General features: G+C 36.2%; 1 protein-coding gene across 6 annotated transcripts in view; it reads right to left on the reverse strand.

Annotated features, from left to right (window-relative positions):
- Nucleotides 1-583: 583 nt before the first annotated feature.
- SMARCA1 (SNF2 related chromatin remodeling ATPase 1) overlaps nt 584-17,613 on the reverse strand; it is a 73,199-nt gene continuing 56,169 nt past the window's right edge. For 2 of the 6 annotated variants that reach the window (XM_070783873.1, XM_019955985.2), the window contains 4 exons: nt 15,792-15,910; nt 15,455-15,667; nt 2,426-2,536; nt 584-1,318 (listed from right to left, as the gene is read on the reverse strand). In XM_070783873.1, the coding sequence (XP_070639974.1) occupies nt 1,247-1,318; nt 2,426-2,536; nt 15,455-15,667; nt 15,792-15,910 (515 nt within the window). In that variant the 3' untranslated portion in view covers nt 584-1,246. Of the gene's footprint in view, nt 1,388-2,394; nt 2,537-15,454; nt 15,668-15,791; nt 15,911-17,613 lie in introns of all 6 variants that reach the window. The other 4 variants (XM_070783877.1, XM_070783874.1, XM_070783876.1 and 1 more) reach the window with 3 other exon arrangements.

Below are 17,613 nucleotides of genomic sequence, written 5' to 3' on the forward strand. Positions count from 1 at the left end.
TGCCAGTTCTCTGGCACATACACAAGACCATGTGACTAGTTTTGGACAATGAAATATAAATGGGTGTGACATCTGTCACTTCTGGACTGAGGCAATAAACAGCCTATATGTGATTCTCCAGACTCCTGTTCTCCTACGGCGGCAGCTGAATAACCCACATGTCCTAGATGGTGCAGATACGAAACAAGGGAGCCTCAGTCAGACTGGAGCCTGGAGTGACTGTGTGGAGCCGATCTCCTCCCATCTCACATCTCACTGGCCTGTGTGGGATCTGTGGTGTGGGAAAGATAGAAGCTCTTAGTATATAAAAACTCGGATACTCTGTCTTGTGAACTGAGCATACTTGCATTCCTATGGAAGACCTCCCCCTTTCTTTCGCATGCATGCTGCTTATTTCATACTCGCAACTGAGTTGTTAATAAATCTACGTGTTATACCCAGACTCCCCTGAACTGGCTGTATGTGATAAAAGATCAGGCACAAGTCAGCAAACAAAGCTTTAACTTTCAACCAAATACATAGTTGTGAACAATACAATTCAGTAAACACAACTATTTTCTACTGCACAAAACACAGGAAATAATTAAATTTCTTATAGACATTTCTTTATTATACTTTCCCACTTGAATATTTAGAGAATAATTTAAATGTAATGCATACTGACAGCAAGCACAGTATCAAATATTAGTTTTTTAATAATTTTCTGTTCTCACCCTTTATTCCTTTAGGAAAAAAATATTTAGATGACCTCAAAGAAACAATTATTATGCTAATCACAGTATGCAGTAACACGTACAAGCCCATAATCAATAGAAAAGAAAGCAACAAAGAAGTGAAAAAGTCTTTCTCCTCAAATCATTTTAATTCATTTTTCCACAGCCATATAAATTTAAAGTATGAAACAACAATAATACAGCTATAGAATCTAGGTTCTCTTTCAAAGCAGCGGCATATAAAACATAGAAAAGCTAAAACCTCAGCACAAGCTTCAAAAGAACAAGGACTGAGAGGATTTAGATGAAGACATGAAATACACAAAATACAGTACACAAAAATACTAGAATGCATAAAATATAAAGCTACACATTTCAGGTAGAAAGCATTGTAAAATATATAAAATATGCAAGAAATCAAAACCAAATTGATTTTTCTTAGAGTACCATGAATACACTGGAACTGGCAATTAGCATTTGAAGATGGGAACAAGAAAATAGCAGTTTCCCATTTAAAACTTTATTTCTAGGCTTTAGGATTTCACCTTCTTGACATCCTTCTTTCCAGAGCTCTCAGTAGCTGACTCTGCTTTTCTTTTCTGTGACTAAAATGGAAACAGATTTAATGTTCTGCTCCAATATGCACATTTTTAAATGGCCCAACAATGTTAAATCTAGGATGTAAATGCATCAAAAAAAAATTTTAACATGAATATTCACTTAAATGTTATACTCACAGTTAATGTTCTATATAGCCCAACAAACTATATAACCCAATGTAAAATAACCTCCAAACATGTTTTCTTGTTAAGAAAAGACATAAAATACCCATCAAAAATAGTCATCAAGTTTCTACTTACACATGGTACCAAAAATGTATGCTTAAAGAACTACTTAATACTTAAAGTTTTCTGGGAAAAATGTTATTTATGAGTGTATTACTTTTGAAATGTTATGATAGATGCTAAAATATCATATTTCATATATTCTATGATGCACACTTGTTTCCCACTTTAGCATCTCTGAAATCAGGATGCATCCTAGAATTGATGACAAATCAGAGTTACTTGGCAGCAGTTTTTCTTAGTAGCACATAAAATAATGCTTTGTCTTACAATAGAAGGCATCTTAGACTTGATGAAATATGGTAGTTTACTTAACCACACTCAAATAATATGTTAAAGAGTACTTGAAATTGTAACTGTACAAGGCAACCTGACTGAGTTAAAATCATCTTACTATGAACAGTTAACTTATTACCAAGTAAATCAAGTAAAGCTTTGCTGTCTCCTCAAAGTTCTTATTTGTATTCATAGTTCCACAAAGATCAGAAAACTTCTTTGATCAAATCAGAACTCTCAGTTTCAACCTCAGCCCCACCCCACCCCACCCCACCCCTCTTCTACTCCCCATGACAACTCCAGTCTCAGTTCAGAGGGTTTTACTTGCATTATACTTCTGCTTAAAAGTAATGAGAAATTTTTAAAAATACTGAGCCCTGTTACTAGGGAGTTCCTAACCATATACGCTACAAACAGATAGGAAACACGTGGTTGTAGTGTAATTCTTTTTCTGTCAAAAACAAATCAGCATTTCATAAAAACCAGTCTTTATAATAGGTATCACTATAGCATTAAACATAATATAGGCATTTTAATTATGTAAAAAAAATGGGATCTACCTAAAAGTTAGGAAAATGCTGAAAATTTTACCATTGGAGTTTTAGTTGCCCGTTTCTTCTTTTCTGCTCTCTCTCTTTCCTCAATTTCCATATTTTCTTTCTCAATCAATGAAATCAGAGTATTACAGCGTCTCTGGAATTCCTGAACCAAATAAAGAAGACTTTTAATTTCTGCAACCCAGGTACAACCTTCAAAAAGTGGTAATTCTTCGATTCTATCACTTCTGTGATAGAGAATTTTCTAAGCTGGTATTCTTCAGAACAATATTCATACAGGCAATATTCCACTAAATATATGATAAGTGGATAAATATCATTCAGTGGGACAATGAGTAAACTGTGGTACATCCATATCATGAAATACTGCTCAGCAGTAAAAAGGAAAGAACTATGGGTATATGTAGAAACCTAAATGAACCCTATCTGAGTGAAAAAAAGCCAATCTCAAAAGGTTACATAGCACAGTGTTCCATTTATATAACTTATTAAATGACAGAAGTTTAGAAATGGAGAACATGTCAACGGTTACCAGGGACTAGAAAAAGGGGGTGAGGGGGTGTGACTTTAAAGAGCCAGCATGAGTAAGTCTTCTGGTGGTGCTAGTTACATGTACCTATGTGTGATCAAATTGTATTGAACTACACACTCATGAGGAGGGCACGGCAACCCACTTCAGTATTCTTTCCTGGAGAATCCCATGAACAGAGGAGCCTGGCAGGCTACAGTCCATGGGGTCACAAAGAGTCGGACATGACTGAAGCAACTTAGCACACACATACACACTCATGCACGCACACACTCATGAGCACACACATCCACACACAAACATGAGTTCATCTATAACCAATGAAATCTGAATAAGCTCTTTGGATTGTACTAATGTCCATTTTCTGATGGTGACACTGTCCTGTGTTTATGGAAGATGTTGCCATCTGGGAAAACTTGATGAAGGGTGCATGGGCCCTCCCTGGACATTTCTTCACAGCTTCCTGTGAATCTATAAATATTTCAAAACAAAAAGTTAACAAAAATCACATTAAAAAAATAAGGGGATGTCCTCTTGTCAAAGTACGACTTGGAAGTACTCAGCTTACAAAAGTCAGATTTCTTTTCTACAGGGATGCTCAGAGCCTTTAAAGTTCTAATAAGCACTGTCAACCACTAGGGTAGGAGATGGAGAAAGCAAGCAATTCCCAAAGCCATTCAACCAGCAGAAGTCTCTTCTCAAAGGATACCTCGTGGGATCAGAGTTCTGAGGAAACACTACTGCAGTTGTTAATTCAAAGCAAACAATAGCTGGAAAGATTCCACATTAATCTTGCCACTACCTATATTTCACTGCCAGCAAATCAATGCATCCAAACTATCAACAGCTTTTATGAATGTATGGTGGGCGTTAAATATATGATTCATTAATATGGACACTCATATACATTAACCTTGTACATTTTGCTGTATTTTAAAGGTAAATAATGGCTTAATATCAAAGGATAAATAACATTTAAAACGGTTTCTTTTTGCATAAGCAAAAATATCTGATAAGATATAAAATAGCTAAATGCTCAAATAAAAATGTGGATTTATTAACAATTGAGCTGCTAAGTCACTTCAGTCGTGTCCGACTCTGTGTGACCCCACAGACTGCAGCCCACCAGGCCCTGCCGTCCCTGGGATTCTCCAGGCAAGAACACTGGAGTGGGTTGCCATTTCCTTGTCCAATGCATGAAAGTGAAAAGTAAAAGGGAAGTTGCTCAGTCGCGACCCCATGGACTGCAGCCCACCAGGCTCCTCCATCCATGGGATTTTCCAGGCAAGAGTACTGGAGTGGGGTGCCATTGCCTTCTCCTAACAATTGAGAACTCCAACCAAAAAGTGGTCAAAGTACAAGAATAGAAAACAAAATAATTTTAAGTGTCCAAATATTAAAAACTTTTTTTCACTCAAAGACATGCGAAGTAAAACAATGATATATATTTATCAAATCAGCAAAGACATGTTCATGTGCGTGTGATACGTGCATCCAGTGTTGGCAGTAAGATACTGAAATGGAAGTTCTCATTCACTGATGATGGGATGCCACTGTGAAAAAACTGTGTCCTCCCCAAATCTGTAAGTTGAAGCCTTAACACCCTCACAACGTGATTGCGTTTGGAGAGAGGGCCTTTAAAAGGAGGTAATTAAGGTTAACCAAAGGAAGAAGACACCATCTACAAGCCAGGGAGAAAGGCCTCACCAGAAACCAACCCGCCTGGAGCCAAACCCATGAGAAATTGTCACCTCATGTGGGTAGGGTGTTATGGCAGCCCAAGCAGACTAAAATACTATCTTTCTAGAAAGAAAATTTGGAATATCAATGATGTATCCTAAAAATTTCATATTCTTTGAATGAACAATTCCACTTCTAGATGCTTAATGTAAGGAAATAAATGTACACAAAGATTTACAAAAAATATGTAGAGCAGTGTGCTTTTTAGCAGTGGAGAAGGCAATGGCACCCCACTCCAGTACTCTTGCCTGGAAAATCACATGGAAGGAGGAGCCTGGTAGGCTACAGTCCATGCTAAGGGTTGGACACAACTGAGCGACTTCACTTTCACTTTTCACTTTCATGCATTGGAGAAGGAAATGGCAACCCACTCCAGTGTTCTTGCCTGGAGAATCCCAGGGACGGGGGAGCCTGGTGGGCTGCCGTCTATGGGGTCGCACAGAGTAGGACACGACTGAAGTGACTTAGCAGCAGCAGCAGCTTTTTAGCAGAGAAATACTGGGAACTAAATTTTTGCTAATTTGGAAATTATGATATACATATAAATACATCTTACTATATATACACATACACAATAGAAATAGCTGACAGAGAACTATGTGCAGAGTTACTGGTAGTTAATAGCAGCTATTTCTGAATATAGAACCAATGGGAACTTTTATTTTCTTCTTTATACTAGCATGTATTTTCTAAATTTTTTTGTAATGAATATTGCAATCTGTAACATTTTTAAGAAGTGGCAAATTTTTTAAATACAGTTTTATCTTTACAAATAAAAGCTAGAAAAATGGCACACAGAAATATTATCAATTATCCAAGCATTTTCTACTCTGTAAAATTCAAGCCCAAAAGAAGGCAGAAAACCAAAGACAGTCTAGCCAGAAAAAAATCCTTCATTAACAAATTATTGTTTAACTATTAAAAATAACCATCTTCAATTACTCAAGGTTAAATAATTTAGGAAAAGTAACATTGGAATTTTCCTTACTTACCAAAACAATAGCAGTATCTTTAATATGCAGACCAAACACTCTTCATAGCTTCATTCAATACCACACATACAAATTAAACAGCATGTTATTCAATTTATCTATTATAGAAAGGGCTAAGTTGACCCTGATGAGATTTGATTGTTGGTTTCTAGGGAGACTAGATAGAGTCTTTATGTGAAGCTGATTCTTGAATCATTAAGCTATACCCTCTGGCTATTATTATTCTCAATAAGTAATAGTTGCCTGTGACTGCAGATATCTTTAGATACATATTCATGGTTCATATGGGTGGTTCAGGAAAAAACTAATACTTTTGAGACAGTTTCATATGCAGGTAAGTAGAATATCTCAAGATGATTATAAATAGACTCTACAATAAGTTCTTACCTTCATTCCTTTTAACCTGTCACTAACTACAGACAGAAAAATAATCTCTCTGGAGAAAGGCATCAAGGAATGAGTGAGTCTGGATGCTACCTTCCTAGTGTAGGTAATGCCACTTCCTCTAAAGATACCAACCCCATCTTTTATTCACATGCTTAAAGACTGCCTAACTAAGCAGATGGTATCATAAACAGAACACTAGCTAACACCAGAAATTTCTACAAAGAAAGTGGCCAGATTACCAATAAAACAGTGATTCACTTTTTGAATAACTAAATGACAACAAAATGATTCTGAGAAATTTTATGATGTCTAAAGCAATTTTATCTTATATAATTTCTTCTTTCACATACATGTTCCCCCTAGATTCTTGTACCTTTTTATCTTCCTATTTTCCTTGGGGTTACAGGGAGTGGTTCACATGGTCTCGAACTGTTTTCACAGTTCTGTGGTCTAATTATCTCTTTCTTTCACAATTTCCCCATGCTGGATTTAGGAATGAAATTGAAGGGAGAAAAACACAACACAAGATGAAGACAGGAGACACAAAAACAAGAAAAACAACAGAAGAACATAGGAAAATGACAAATGGAAAACTGTTGTGCAGTGTTAATAGCTGTAGCCAAAGGAAAAAAAAAAAGCACTTTGTGTTCACACATGCTCAGGAAATGCTAGGTTTTTAAAAGGTTAAACAAATTTTGTCATGGCAGGATTTCACAGAGCTCTTAGCAGTCTAATGTAGATTGCAAGGGGAAAGGGCAGGCTTCGAAACCTTGTTTTGCATACTGTATATTTGCAAATCCTGGAACAATGCTTGGTAGAAACCAACTTGGGAAATGCTGTGCAGGTAAGAGTGATGGAGAAGACTAAGTTTGAATCAAAATACAAAGAACCTAGAAGCTAAAAACAAAGAACTAAGCAATTTTACTTAATTCAGTTGACAAAAGGATCTCACTGATGATTTTTAAGCAGGAGGAGTCATGTAATCAAAGGTATATTGTGTACTCTGAAATCTTCCCCTGATACAGAGTCTCAATAGGGGGAGCTCATAAAATTACAGACTCTCAAGATTGAAAAGGACCTTTAGGGTTCAGGATGGGGAACACATGTATACCTGTGGCGGATTCATTTTGATATTTGGCAAAACTAATACAATTATGTAAAGTTTAAAAATAAAATAAAATTAGAAAAAAAAATAAAAAAATAAAAATCACTCAAGTTGATGCTGAATCTCTTCTACTATGTCCTTGCTAATTAGCTGTCCAGCCTGTCTGAATTCTTCCCATGATGGAGTACTCATTACCTCACAAGATTGCCTAGCCCACCTCTGAATAAGTTTAAAATATTCCCTTATGCAAAGCTACAATGTGCTACCTTATCATTTCCAACAATTGGTTCTAGATCTAACCTTTGTAGTCAGATTGAACAAGCTGATTCTCTCTTCTGTACGACAATCTTTCAAATATTACAAGGCAGCTCTCATGCCTCCATCACAATCACCACAGTCACCACCAGACCTGCCAAACATCTCTCCTTTAGGCTCAATAGGCTCCCCTTTACCCATCCTTCATTTAACATGTTTCCTGAAGGACTGTATAATGCTTATGTCTACCTTGGTTATATTATTTCTTTCCTTCAAGTTTTCTTACATATTCTTTAAATCAGGGATCAGCACCTCTTTTCTGCGAAGAGCCAAACAGTAAATACTGTCGGCTCCGCAGACCACATGGTCTCTGTCACAACTACTCAGCTTTGCCACTGCAGCATGAAGGCGTGTGGCTGGGTTCCAACAAAACTGTACAGACACTAAAATCTGAACTTTGCATAATTTTCACATGTCACAAAATAGCCTTCTTTTGATTTTCTTTCAACCATTTGAAAATGTAAAAATCATTCTTGGCTTGCAGGCTGTACAAAAACAGGTAAAGGGCTGTAGTTTGCCAACCCCTGGTTTAAACTAGACTTTAGATTGACTTTAAGCAAACTGTCTGCCTTGGTTTTCCATGTCTTTTTAATGGTTTATGATTCTGTTCAATGCAAAATCACCCAAGTCCCAACTTTTGAGTACTAGGACATGGATCTCTACCTTTATTTAATAAATGATGGGATGTTTTCAGTAAGTGGCGCTGCCCTGTACTGTGTGGTGAATATCAATCATGCCAGGCACCAAGTTCAAACATCCTTTGCCCCAATACTCAGCTTCAAAGCATCAATTCAAAAGGAACAGAAAGCATCAGTAGACTTGAAGTGACTTATTGAAAGAGATTAAAGAGACTCCACATTACATTTCCTATGTACTAAAATCCTAGACACTAAGCCTGCCTAAGTCTGAATGACAGAAGGTCGGTGCCCGCTATTGGTTCAAAGTCAAAAGCAGGTGAATGAGCAGAAGCAAAAAAAATAAATAAATTGCACTCCACATTGGTGCCTCAAAATTTGTAGGTAGTTCTATAAAGTCAGAATTTTCTTCTATAGTTCTTAGTAAAACAAAACTGGGAGGTTTTTTCTCCTTTGCTGTTTTGTAAACTCCCTGTACTTTACCTTCAGAATCAACACCTTCAACTATATATTCTGTGGTATATTTCCCAGGTTCTTTGTCACCTTGGAACCCCTCTCATACTAACAAAAAGCAATGGCATTCTATGCCAGAATCTCAGGGCCCAAGCACACTGGCCATTAGATGGGAGTTATATATTCTAATAATAATAGTATAAAAATATCTTGTATTTCTTAAGCAAGTATCAAATGTTATGACAGTTTTACCTAATTGCTGCTACTTAAACATCATTATTTGTACAATGTCATGTCACTTCCTCACAGGATAGCTGATGCTGCTATGTAGTCGCTAAGTCAGGCCTGACTCTTTGCAACCCTATGGACTGTAGCCCGCCAGACTCCTCTGCCCATGGGATTTCCCAGGCAAGAATACTGAAGTGGGTTGCCAGGATAGCACATAAGCATAAATACGTAAAACAAACTCCTGTTAGTGCATGTATCATATTTCAGATTGTTAGAACAATTCAGTCTTAAATCAAACACTACAGTTACTAATAAAACACATGATGTTTACAACTGGCTATTCAAACCAAAGCTTCAGGGGTTATAGCCAACTAAAGTCCATCATTAGAGAAAGGGAGATGAAAAGAAAATAAAGGAAGAGGAAAAAAGAACTCAAACCCATTGCTACATTTCTTCACATTCTATCCAAATGTGATCCAATGATAGGGTCTATGAGACAGAAGCCAACTGAAGAACCAAAGTTCCATGCTCATTTATTCACTGAATGCCCACTTTGTGCGAAGTGTTATGCTGGTACCTTTAGATGTAACCATTTGCTCTTGAAGGTTAAGACAGCAGTAATAAAAAGTGACTCTGGGGCAGATGGTGATATATTAGCCAAGGCGGGGGTTGGGGGAAAAGAGAAGGAACAGAGAAGAGACAGAGATAGAAATTTGGGAATTATCAGCCTATATGGGAGTTGAGGTAGACATTTGCCCATTTCCACAGAGCAGTATTTCTATACAGTGAATCTGACCATGTCACCGCCCTCTTAAAATCTTTCAATGACTCCCCATTTCCTATGGAATAGTGATCAAAGTTCAACAGGGCCCCTGGTCATTTGGCTGCCAGCTCTTTCCTCATCTTCCGGGACTTTCCTATTCACACCCCAGCACACCAACCTACTTGCAGTTTGTGAATATGCTGTGCTTGTTTCTACCTTTGCACATGCCATTTCCATAGTCCCAGGGCCAATTCCTTCCTGGTCTTTCAAGGCTCATTTCCAAGACAGACCTCTTCTGTGAAGCCGTTCCTCTGACCTAACCCTTAAGGCAAAGTTAAGCACAACTCCTCCTGTACACACCTCTATATAGGATCTTTTGGAAAATTAAGGCTGAAGAGGACATTTTAGTCTTTCAAGCACATGGAGAAATAATACAGAGCTATAAGCATAAAAGAGTTGGACTGTGAAGAAAGCTGAGCACCAAAGAATTGATGCTTTTGAACTGTGGTGTTGGAGAAGACTCTTGAGAGTCCCTTGGACTGCAAGGAGATCCAACCAGTCCATTCTGAAGGAGATCAGCCCTGGGATTTCTTTGGAAGGAATGATGCTAAAGCTGAAACTCCAGTACTTTGGCCACCTCATGCGAAGAGGAAAAGACCTCTTTGGAAAAGGTCTTCCACCTCATTGGAAAAGACCCTGATGCTGGGAGGGATTGGGGGCAGGAGGAGAAGGGAATGACAGAGGATGAGATGGCTGGATGGCATCACCAACTCGATGGACGTGAGTCTGAGTGAACTCCGGGAGTTGGTGATGGACAGGGAGGCCTGGACATGAATCGCCTGCTGCGATTCATGGGGTCGCAAAGAGTCGGACAGGACTGAGTGACTGAACTAAACTGAACTGATAAGCATAAATATATTTTAACAATTCTATAGTCAAGAACTCATCAATAATTTTATATTTTACCAATTTTTTGAATAATGTATTAATTCATATCCTCACATTTCATTAAGAAAGTAATGCTCTAAGATACCAATATTAGCTGTTATCACACAATTTAAGTACTAGTACATAAAATGAAAAATCATGAGTGGCCTTCCTTATAAAATTTCCTAGGCTACACTGCATAAGCAACAAACAAAAGTGTCATTGTGACCACAGAATAGCTTTTAAGAAAGTAATGCTCTAAGATACCAATATTAGCTGTTATCACACAATTTAAGTACTAGTACATAAAATGAAAAATCATGAGTGGCCTTCCTTATAAAATTTCCTAGGCTACACTGCATAAGCAACAAACAAAAGTGTCATTGTGACCACAGAATAGCTTGGAAATTTTTTAACTTGACTTCTGTTTTTCTAAAGTATCTATAAAGAAAATTCTTCTCTGACTGGACAGATAATTTATCAAATATCCTGTGCTGAACTAATAACTTAATTAATGTTTACTATCACAGATAAACCTACAAAAAGGGAAGCAAGCTCATAAAAAGCTATAGCAATATTTTCTAAAAAGTCTTTTTTCTCCTACAACTCTAATGAGGAATGCCATGTTCTTAATTTTAAATAAGGAACACTTTCATTAATAATAAAGCTGTGATTTGAAAACAAACAGCAATAACATGAAATTTTTATTACATTGTACAACAGTGTGTAATTCTCTGAAATACTACCTAAAAAATTCATTTGAACTACCACAAAAGGCGAGGCAATTGTAATCACGAATTATTAATACTTTCATTCAACTCTAAGGTCCATGGCCACAGGATATGCACATAGAGCTTCTTGAGAGTCTAAGAGAGGAAAGAAAAAATTCCCTAGAGTCTAAAAATTAAGAATATTTTTTGGCTAAAATGAAGAGTCAGAGAAACCTTGCCAAGGAAGTATAGTCGCTATATCAAGAAATGTTCTTTATTTCAGAGAGCCAAATTCTGCTTTTTATCCTTTGAGTACTTCAAAGAACTTAAGAAGGAGCAAGGACTTACTGATTAAACTCTGGATACTTTCAATATGTCCTTTCCAGTAAACTGACTAATGTGCTAGATCTTTTAGACTTCTCAGATTCTTTTCAAATATCCCAGTCATATTAGTCTGTCACTAAATGAATGAAGATAGTGCCCTGAAATTCATTCAGTAAAAGGAATTAATGAGCTACTGTTGATAAAGGGATTGGCAACCTTATAATATAAAAGGTACTATACAAAGTATTATCTTTTCTTCTTATAGTCATCCGGCAAAGATACTTTTAATTCTGATAGTTTTAAATGTCCTAAGACTAAGACCTCACTATAATACATTTTTTTCTTAGAAGGAAAATGGTAGAGCAATTCATATGCTCTGAGCTTAAAAATCTAAATTGATCATATCCTTCCTACTTGTTTATGTAGTTCAATAGAGACTGATTACTTACTTAAAGACCACACAATTTCTCAGAGAAAGAAATCACAATCTTTTTAGCACAGAGAAATGGAACTAAAACTCATTTTCTCTTTTGTATAGCCAGCATTTTTAAATGGAAAAGAGCCTCAAAGAAATTTTCAACCTTTAGCTGAAGGCTTTCAAAATGTGGCATATTCAGAAGTGAAGGTTCATGCCTTTAAGCATTTTAAGACTGTTAGTTAAGTCAGAAGCCATGAATTCAGTAGTTTGAGATCTCTGAATAAAATATAACTACCAAAGTTTCTATTTTTTTCTAAGTATTTCACACTATTTATTGGTGTCTCTGGGAAAGTCATCTTTAAGCAAGACTGTTTTTAAAGACAGCTTCTTTAGTAAGCTAAGTTTAAGGTTTAATCATTAATAAAATGTTAATTTGAACACAGTGACACACTCACATAATGAATCAAGTTATATCCTCTGTATTTTGGGGTTTTTTAACGAAGCAAATTATTTTAATTTTGGAAATCACAACTGCCTCCTTCAAGGGGGAAGTTTCACTTCCTAGATTGTGAATGATCCACTATACAAGACCAATTGTTTAAAATGAGGGGAAAAGAGATCATCTAGAAATAACAGTAATCCATTTTTTAATTCCCTAATGATTTATATTATCATGAAACATTCTAAAAAGATGGTCTACATAGTCTAAATCCAGAAACATAAAAATTACCCATTAACTAGGAAGGAAAGGATATAGTGGAAAACGTAACAAAAACTCTGGATTAAAATATTTACTATGAAATAAGCTACTATATGTTTTTAAAGATTCTTTAGAAATCATAAATTTCCACCTTCCAGAACATAATTAAGGACAGAATTGTCTTCGTTTTTAAGACAAAAGTTTCATTTTTCAGTCACGTATGTAGTTAATATCTACTCTTTGAAAAACATACATTAAAGATTTAAACCTCTTGGTAAAGAAAGACATAAATGTTTTGTAGAAAGATGGAGGAAAAGATTCTTTACAAGGGAGTTCAGAGACATCTAGTGGTCGTTAACAATACACTTGGTTTTTTTCCTAGAAAATGAAATAAGGTTACATAGTTCTACAGTCATGTTCATATTACAAATAATGTAAGATTTCCCCTGCACTTCTGAATCTGTTTCACCCTACTGCTTTAGCTTAATGTTTCCAGAAACCGAAAACAGCATTAAACTCAACCTGTAAAAAGTAGTAAAATATCACTGAAATAATATACAAAACTCTGCAAATGTTCCATCACATAAAAGGGCATGTATGATTTAAAACATAATTCATCAACAAATGCAGGTGGGTATTCATCTTTTACAAGCTGTTAATGCTGCTGTAAATTAGATAACTATATGCATAAAACGCCAAATGGCTAAAAATTTTAAATGCCTGGCTTTTGAAAGGAGTTCTCTGCTAAACATGGTCATAGATGCATCAAGCTAGAAGGCACCTTAAAAGGCCAACAAGCTCACGGCCAAAGTCTTCAAAATAGAATCTAATTTTCAAAGCTAATAGAAAAGCTATTCTACACTGTTCTTCAATAGTCTATTTCAATGATCCAAAGAACCTGTCAAACAACTCTTCCCTCCAACATCAGTCCTTCATGCTACAGATTAATCCTCATCTTTTTTATTCTTTCCTCAGTTCTTTCTACTGTGTATTACTAACATTTATACCTCTTCCTATTCCTTTATACAAGTACAGCACTTTACATTCATCCCTATTACTGACATGCAGCAAGGGAGATTCAATCGATTCATCATTACAATTTCTCTAGTTCCTTTTGTATTCTGGCTTGATCCAAGCTTGATCCAAAGTATTTGCTACCTCTCTCAGTATTATGTATTCCATAAACTTGATAGACACAGTCTAATAACAATCCAGGAACACTCTAAATTTGTGTTAAGTTTTAACACAAAATATCTGATTTATAAAGCATCCACCAAAATTAGCACCTTCAATATAGCAAGTCATACTTTTCTTTTTATTCAATTTGAACTGAGAATATAAAATGGGTCAGACAAAATATCAAGCATAGCTTCACATCTCTATGAACTTTTGGCCCAGAAAACATTTATAATAGAAACTAAAGAAAAATGTCCATGGTTTGGATTGTTGGTTCTGGCTACTTTTAATGTTTTGTTGTTGTTCAGTCGCTCAGTCGTGTCCAACTCTTTTAGGCTATATGAATCTATTTTGTCTTAATTAACTCAACTAACAAAAGACTGACGTGCCAACATTAAAAACATGTTGCATTTATTTCCTGCTTCCCTGATAGCTCAGTTGGTAAAGAATCCACCTGCAATGCAGGAGACCCCAGTTCGATTCCTGGGTCAGGAAGATCTGCTGGAGAAGGGATAGGCTTCTGGCCTGGAGAATTCCATGGACTGTATAGTCCATGGGGTCGGATCGCAAAGAGTCGAACACGACTCTTTCCATACCAGCATTTATTTCCATACCAGCAAGAACACTACTAAGCGGCATTAGGATTTAACAGGAACACAATTCATGGCAGAAAGTAACAAGAAATTACATCAAGCTAAAATAAAATCTCTTCTTAATTATTCGGTCTCATGATACTCTTACAAAAACTCAGGCAACAATTCCTTCTCATTAAAAATAAATTAAGTTATTCACACAGTCTCAAATATCACCTGCCTCATTACAAAGGGGAAACTACCTTTAAAGTGGAGAGCTCTGATGGTCACCATATTAACCCTGTAATCAAACTCACCATCACCAAGAGTGTGACAACCTGACATAATGAGCCTCCTGATATGATGCAGTACACATCACTTAGGCAGCCGGTTGCCAAAAATGCTTAACTTAAATCTAACAGTGAGCAAACAATGAGATACATGTTGGGTATTCTACAAAATGAGCCTGGGTACCTTACAAAAGTCACTGTCGTGAAAAACAAAAGTTGTAGATTGAAGAGACTAAAGAGACTCAACCAAATGCAGTATGTGAACTGTGACTGGCTCATCAATTTAAAAGAACAGCTATAAGAGACACTTTGGGGACAAGTGGAAAATTTTGTACATGGACTGTATACGAGATGATACTACTGAATCAATGTTAATATTTTCAGGTAGGATGATGGTATTATGCTCATGGAGGAAAATATTTTTATTTAAGAGATAAACACTTATTTTTAGGTGATAAATGCTGAAGTATTTAGAGGTGAACACATGATGTCTGTGACCTACTTTCAAATGGTTTAGAAACATAGATCTGTATATTAATAAATAGAAAATACAGATCTAGATTTCTGAATATAGCTGTGTTTCTGAATTTCTGAGTATTATATATAGATTCTGTATGTATAGATAGATTCTATGTATGTAAGTATATATACACACACACACATACATATATACACACATATGCATATACTAGTAAGAGGAGAAAGCCAATGTGGTACAGAATCTAAGTGAAGGATATGTGATGCTTGAAATTTTTCAAAATAAAAAGTAGGAGGAAATAAACAAGAAAGGAATACATACCATGGCGGTTCTAGACTTGATAAACCAGTCAAATCTAAACTGAGGAGCATTCCGAACACACTGTCTCAATTCTTCATACACGTTTTCTCTATCAAAGCCCATTTTGTGTAACATACATATCAGGAATCTATCTTCTTCCTCAGTATAGTTCTTTCCTTTGCTAGTTCCATACTGAATACGTAACTGATGAAATGGAGCCTTGTATCTTGCAATCTATAGATTTAAACAAAATAGTGCTTTTAACTAAATATGCAGTAGTAAAAAGTCAAAGCTAATCACCATTTAATCATCAATTGAAGCAATCTATTGGTAATTTGACAATTAGGAAATATAGTACTTTAGCATCCAGGGCTTTCTTGATACTAATCCTTCGTTGAATTCTTGCTTCTCCACGTTCAATTTGAGCCATAATTTTCTCAATGTCCTGTAATTCATTGCAACGCTCCCAAAATACAGCTGAAAAAAACAAGAGTTATTATTTCACAATTCTGTCATCTTACATAAATGAATCCAAGGAACTATAGAATGAAGAATTAGCAGGAAAGGATGCAGTGAACTTATACTGTTTATACTTAAGATTCAGATTCATCAGTATATATAGACATATATATATATACATATATATGCATATATACAGGGCTTCTCTGGTGGCTCAGACGGTAAAGTGTCTGTCTGCAATGCAGGAGACCCAGGTTCGATCCCTGGGCTGGGAAGATCCCCTGGAGAAGGAAATGGCAGCCCACTCCAGTACTCTTGCCTGGAAAATCCCATGGATGGAGGAACCTGATAGGCTACAGTCCATGGGGTTGCAAAGAGTTGGACACAACTGAGCGACTTCACTTTCACATGCACATATATATATATGTTCAATTATTAAATACTCTTAAGGTGTAATAAATGAGGGGTATTAAATGCCTCTTTTCATTTACAAGTAAGACCTCAACAAGAAGATTTTAGGTTAGCAATTTTCCTTTCATAAAATATTATGAAGCTTTTTTTTCTATTTTATTTATTTTCATTTATTTGGCTGCACTAGGTCTTAGTTGCGGTAAGTGGGATATTCTATCTTAGTTACAGCATGTGGGATCCAGTTCCCTGACAAGGATTGAACCCAGGCCCCCTGCACTGGGAGGGTGGAGTCCTAGCCACTGGACCACCAGGGAAGTCCCTATTATGAAGTTTTTAATTATCCATCTCAGATGACTACAATTTCAAAAGATAATACAGATACTGATTTAAGCTATGCTTTTATTTGAACATTATATCCTCTAGCACAGCCCCAATTAAGCTGTCCTGAGTTAGTCATCCTACCTGGCCTGATGTCAACTTGAAGGAATATCTGACATAATATCTTCTCTAATCAACTTTTTTTTTCTCGCAACTTCATACACATTGATGCTTATTCCCCTTCTTGTCTTTTGAAGAAAATTCTACTTCAGAAAATTTCTCAGCACATATCTTTTTACACTATTTTCATTCAACTCTTGCTGCTAAAATTTAACTCTCTCCTCTATTTTACCCCTTTTTAAGTCTCCAAATACCCTAAACTTATGCGGCAAATGGTAACAGCAGTAGTAATGTTATGCTGGTATCAAAGTAAAGAACATTCATAGACTTGATGTTATACAATAACAACTCAATATAATCCATCTCTAAAGTCCCTGGAAATCACCAGAAGGCTCTTTCACATTTCCAAAAGAAAAATAAAGTATCTGCTCCCTAATTAAACATAGACTTATTCAAGCACTAGCACTAAAAATAAATAAAATGTTGTTCCTAGTCTGTATTAATCTTTGGCATATTTATTAGTATTTCAATGTTTCCTCCTTACTATTTTTCACAGCAAAAATATAGAATTTCACTTGTTAGGCTAAGTAGGCTTTGAGGGGCTAGCACAGAAACCTAAACCTACTTTGTAACATTTCTATGGGGAGAAATGTTCTAGGTTCTATACAGCTGCTGCTGCTGCTGCTAAGTCACTTCAGTCATGTCTGACTCTGTGTGACCCCATAGATGGCAGCCCACCAGGCTCCTCCGTCCCTGGGATTCTCCAGGCAAGAACACTAGAGTGGGTTGCCATTTCCTTCTCCAATGCATGAAAGTGAAAAATGAAAGTGAAGTGGCTAAATTTGAGAGCTCAACCTATTTGGACTTTAGAA

The sequence above is a fragment of the Bos indicus genome, chromosome X (genome assembly GCF_029378745.1).
Source record: "Bos indicus isolate NIAB-ARS_2022 breed Sahiwal x Tharparkar chromosome X, NIAB-ARS_B.indTharparkar_mat_pri_1.0, whole genome shotgun sequence".
Taxonomy (NCBI): Eukaryota; Metazoa; Chordata; class Mammalia; order Artiodactyla; family Bovidae; genus Bos; species Bos indicus.